Source organism: Penicillium antarcticum, assembly GCF_028974205.1.
Source record: "Penicillium antarcticum strain IBT 31339 chromosome Unknown utg000008l_segment0_segment0, whole genome shotgun sequence".
In the NCBI taxonomy this organism is placed as follows: Eukaryota; Fungi; Ascomycota; class Eurotiomycetes; order Eurotiales; family Aspergillaceae; genus Penicillium; species Penicillium antarcticum.
Window position 1 is genome coordinate 1,888,822 of NW_026695306.1, and position 4,878 is coordinate 1,893,699.

General features: G+C 48.9%; 2 protein-coding genes across 2 annotated transcripts; one reads left to right on the forward strand and one right to left on the reverse strand.

Annotated features, from left to right (window-relative positions):
- On the forward strand, positions 1-1,987 carry N7508_008249 (uncharacterized protein; the record flags this gene model as incomplete). The annotated part of the gene is made up of 2 exons (XM_058466313.1): positions 1-724; positions 804-1,987. 2 exons carry the CDS (start codon positions 1-3, stop codon positions 1,985-1,987), a joined length of 1,908 nt encoding a protein of 635 aa, XP_058317641.1.
- Positions 1,988-2,532: 545 nt separating this feature from the next.
- On the reverse strand, positions 2,533-3,713 carry N7508_008250 (porphobilinogen synthase HEM2; the record flags this gene model as incomplete). Its single annotated transcript, XM_058466314.1, has 2 exons — positions 2,533-3,435; positions 3,492-3,713. The coding sequence occupies 2 exons, from the start codon at positions 3,711-3,713 to the stop codon at positions 2,533-2,535; spliced, it is 1,125 nt and encodes a 374-aa protein (XP_058317642.1).
- Positions 3,714-4,878: the final 1,165 nt, after the last annotated feature.

The following is a 4,878-nucleotide window of genomic DNA, read 5'->3' on the forward strand; positions in this document are numbered from 1 at the left end:
ATGACGGCCCTTGCTGCGGCACCCGTGATGAATGGCCACGATTCCGGTACTGAAACAGGCACGGAACATAGCCCATCTCGCTTTACTGCAGTCAATGGCAGAGAGCCTGTGATTGGGAACTCTGGGGAACGTGGTTTTCAAGAAAAGTCCAATCCAGATTGGCGAGAGGACCGAGCAAAGGATATGGATGAAAGATTGTCCCAGAGATCCTCGCCTCCGATATCCAGCAAAAATAAAAGAAAAAGATCAGAATCACGAGATCAGGAATCTTCAACTCACGAGGGAGATGCTTCCAGGAGTCCGGAGAATCACCCTGAGGTTCAATCCAACCCTACGATGCCAGGATCGGTATCAGAGGATCGAGGCAATCAATCAGCAACGCCTTCACATCGGTCCGAAGGCAATGATGCAGGCCAGACATCAGCCAACAGTCCTTGGTCAGAATATGATTCTCAGCTGGTCACCCAGGCACAACGAGCCCAGCAGATTGATGCCTCAGATGCCCATTTGGCAGATGCGCTCCAACGCGAGACAAGCCATGAGAGGCCCGGTGTAAATCGCTCCACGCCGGGGGCTCAGGCTTCGTCTCCCGGATATGCCCCAGATCGGCATGGGACGACGCAGGTAGCTCCAAAAAGGAAGCGGGTATTTAGTAACCGAACAAAGACAGGCTGCATGACTTGCCGCCGCAGAAAGAAGAAATGTGACGAGCAACATCCGGCATGTAAGTCAATCCCCAGTGGATCTGATGCCTTTATGGCAGTCCACATTAGGCAAGGAGCGGCATTAATGATGTATTGTAGGCAACAATTGTCTTCGCGGCGGTTTTCTGTGTGAAGGATACTCTTCACGAAGCACCTGGCAAAAGCCATCCAGCGCAAAAGCACCTATTCCCTTGCAATCCAAAGAAGGATACCCTGACATAACCGGCCCGTATGTGCAGGAACCCACTCGACATCATGATCGACAGCCTCTGGAGCATATGGAAGCGACCAAAATAAGACCCTTAATGGTCGAAGATAACGACCATCCTACGCCACAATACAACTCGGTCACCACAGGATCCAGTCATGGATGGTCAAAGCAAGGTTGGCCGGGTGCTGGCCATGCGCCCTACGTATCTGAACCGATGGCAAAACCCGACTATCGGGAAGTGCCATCCATCCATGAACTAACGCGAGAGGGTCGATCCAAACCTGACTATCCTGTAGTCCCATCCATTCGGGACATAAATCACGGATCTCATCCAAAATCCACATTGCCGATATTCCAGAGTGTGGAGCAACGGACATTGCCCGCTGCCTCGGTGGAGACGAATAGTCCACAGGTTCAAGCCCGCATGGCACTCAGCATAGAACAACAGTTGTCTGCTGATACGGAGAAAGATAAAATGATCCGAGGGGAGCTCTATCGGCCATTCGACGTTCACCTTGTAGAGGAACGGGACCGTTGTCGAGGCGCACTGCGGAGATTCAATAACGCCTGCAACCCACTCACCGGGGTCAGCACGAAAGAGCAAAATCGACTGCTGAGGGAACTGATTGTACCCCCAGCAAATACCTTTGTCAATTCACCAGGGTCCGGTGAACACCGATCTGTTGGGTCTCTTAGCCAAGGAGTGGTGGTTGAGGCACCTTTTACCTGTCATTATGGATACAATCTTCATATTGCTGAGAATGTCATGATCTCAGAGAACTGTCTGTTTGTGGATGACTGTGGCATCCAAATTGGTTGTCACACCTGGATCGGCCCTGATGTCAAAATACTCACCTCAACGGCTTCTCCTAACATGCAGGAGCGCAAGGGCTCGCAGATCCGGTATCAAGGCCGCCAGGTCGTCATTGAACAAGAGTGCTATCTTGGCGCAGGGTGCATCATCTATCCGGGTGTCCATCTTGGACGTGGTGCCTATGTGGCCCCGGGAGAGATTGTGAGGACAAACGTTGCCCCTTTCACACATCAAGGGATGAAACCCAGCTTGATGTGAATGAAGTTATGTGTAATTGTATGTGTGGGGGCCAGGACAGGCTATACCTGGTCATGAGCCGACGAACAGAGTTATGATTTTTTTGAGGCCCTTTTCCCCTTTTCTTTCGTGTTTCTTATTTCTACGATATCCACTGTCGCTAACGAATGGCTTCCTTGTATTGATTAGCGCTATTTCTTTGGCGAACCCGGTGTTATCTTGCAGTACATACACAACAAAGCTTCTGCATGGTCTTCCATATCTTGATTCTGATATTTTAAGCGAGTCGGTGGCCCTGTTTTCCTACGGATTTCGTACAGAAAATAAAATTGCCACGTCATTGAATGGAAGAAATAACATTCTTAAAGGTAATGATTAAATGATAAGAATGGAGAAATCATGTCACATAAGGGGAATCTATCTGGTTTGAGTTCAAGTGGTCGTCAACCAGACAAGGCCATCATGAATCTCTAATCAATGGTAGAAATGCAGTCAGCATAATCACAAGCAGACTCCGAGGCCTAACAACTGCACTTTTGAGACAAATTAAGGGAGCAAACCAACATCTAAAGCCAATCCAAGAACTCTGGAACAAAGTAACTGATCACGATCCCAGCTCCCGCTCTCAATATGCCTTCAGTGCTTTCAAAGGCCATATCCTTCAGGTTAAAAACACCAGCCTTGGCAGCAGCATGGATCATTGCGAATTCACCACTGACCTGATAAGCGGCTACTGGAAGATCCTTCGCCAAGTCTTTGGCATCCCTGATGATATCCAGGTAGCTGCTCGCTGGCTTGACCATAATAATATCGGCACCCTCGGCCATATCTCTTTGAATGGCACGGCGGGCGAGACCACGGCCACCTGGGGGCAGTTGGTAGCAACGACGATCTCCAAATGAGGGGCATGAGCCCGCAGCATCGCGGAACGGTCCATATAGACACCCACTGAATTTGGCGCTATAGGACATCAAGAGCACACGGTGCGCCACACCAGCTTCAATCAACTTCAGCTTGATGGCACGAATCCTTCCATCATTCATATCAGAGGGAGCCACACAGTGAGCACCTGCTGCAGCATATGCAATGGCCACATCAGATATCCGGTCAACAGACTGCGCATTGTCCAAGGTGCCATCTTCCCGGAGAATGCCGCAGTGGCCGTGTGATGTATACTCGCACAGACATACATCGGTAGTTATGTAGAGCTGGGGGAAACGGGATCTAAGCAGACGAATGGATTGAATCACAGGACCATCGGGATCATCCGCAGCGGTTCCCAGTGCATCTTTAGCCGACGGTTGGAGGGGAACACCAAATAACATCACCGATCGGAGACCCTTGCGCACTAGAGGAGTAAGGAAGGGGACCAGACGATTAATTCCACGACGGTGTTGATTGGGTAATGATGGAATTGGTGTCTCCTCGTCGGGATTGTCTGTGATGAACAACGGATAAATAAGCATGTCCTGGAATGTGGTTAACGATTGCCGGTGCGATCTAAGATCCAGTGTCGAGAACAAACCTTGGTCAATTGTCTCTCAGCTTGCCATGCCCTGGTCAATGGATGACTATATCCCGAATGCAGCTGGCTAGACACTTCGCCAGAGATGCTCACGCTTGTAGCGGCAGTACTTGTGTACGACCGTGCGGTTGCATGAGATCTGGCATGCGAGATCTGTGAACTGCCATCATCGACACGGGCATCCCGAAAAGCAATGTCAGATACCAAATTTGAGAACGACATTGTGAGTTGGGAGGGTGTGTAGAGGGAAAGTGGAATTGAGGAGGATAAGGTGAATATGAATCAATGTGATTGGTGGGGCTTGACTCAGCGACGCCACGAGAGCCGAACACCCGTTGCACGTGACGTGCCAAGGTCTGACATGTTGTTCACATTCACTTTTCAAAACATGGACTGCAATGGTTGGAATATCCAAGTGTATTCAATAAGGGTCATGAATGTACTCACAACTATCACTTCAGCGTTGACTATGTTATAATCGGGATACATGTACATGTATACAATCTGTAGAGGCCCATGTGGGTCTAGTTTAGCGCCAGCGCCTACTATCCGGCGCTTGAGGTGATTTCATGCGGCTAATCTGTCACGACATGCTTCGCTTTCAGCACTATCTTCGGTTCTCATATTACACATCTTTGTTCAATCTGAGGGGTGACCATGGGGTAGTAATTCGAGAGAAGATCTCTTTCCTGGTTGTCCACCGGCGATTTACCTAGAGCCCTGCGGTGATTATCTTTGACTGTGTGCTCCTTACTGTGTCTAATTCTCATGTTGTCGCTACGCCAGTGTCAGAGTCCTTGGTGTCTAATATTGGAACTGGCTGCGTGGCTGACTGGGTCAGCTGGCATATGTTTGAGCATGACTACCTGGTAGCAGCGAGTGGCTTGTTTAACCCGTGTTTGACTTTGAAGGGCTCGTATAGTTTTGGCAGCTATCATCCTTATAAATTGATATAAAGTACTCTATCAATTCATCAGTCCATGAATCGATTAGGGTTTAGTTACTCTATTGTAGTCTTGTTAGTATCGTGATAGCTACACAGATGCTTCTTTTTAGTTAACGCGATAGCTCGAATCCCGTACGTCTTTAGACAATCATGCTCCAGTTCAAGGACTGAGGCTAATTCTCAACATATAAGATAGTATCACTCCCTGTATGTAGGCCAACCCCCGTGAATACGCGCAAAATTATAGTATCAAGTACTAACAACGCACAGAATGCGACAAAAGCGTGGGTGGCGAGCTAGTATATATGGTCCATAATGTCCATTCGTACTAGAATATTGAAACAGAGGGAAGAAGCTTGGAGGAGCTAGTTCCTGTCATCTTGCTGTATCTCTTCTACCTCTTGCGTTTTCTGTCCACCTCTAGAGCGCCTTGCAGCAGGA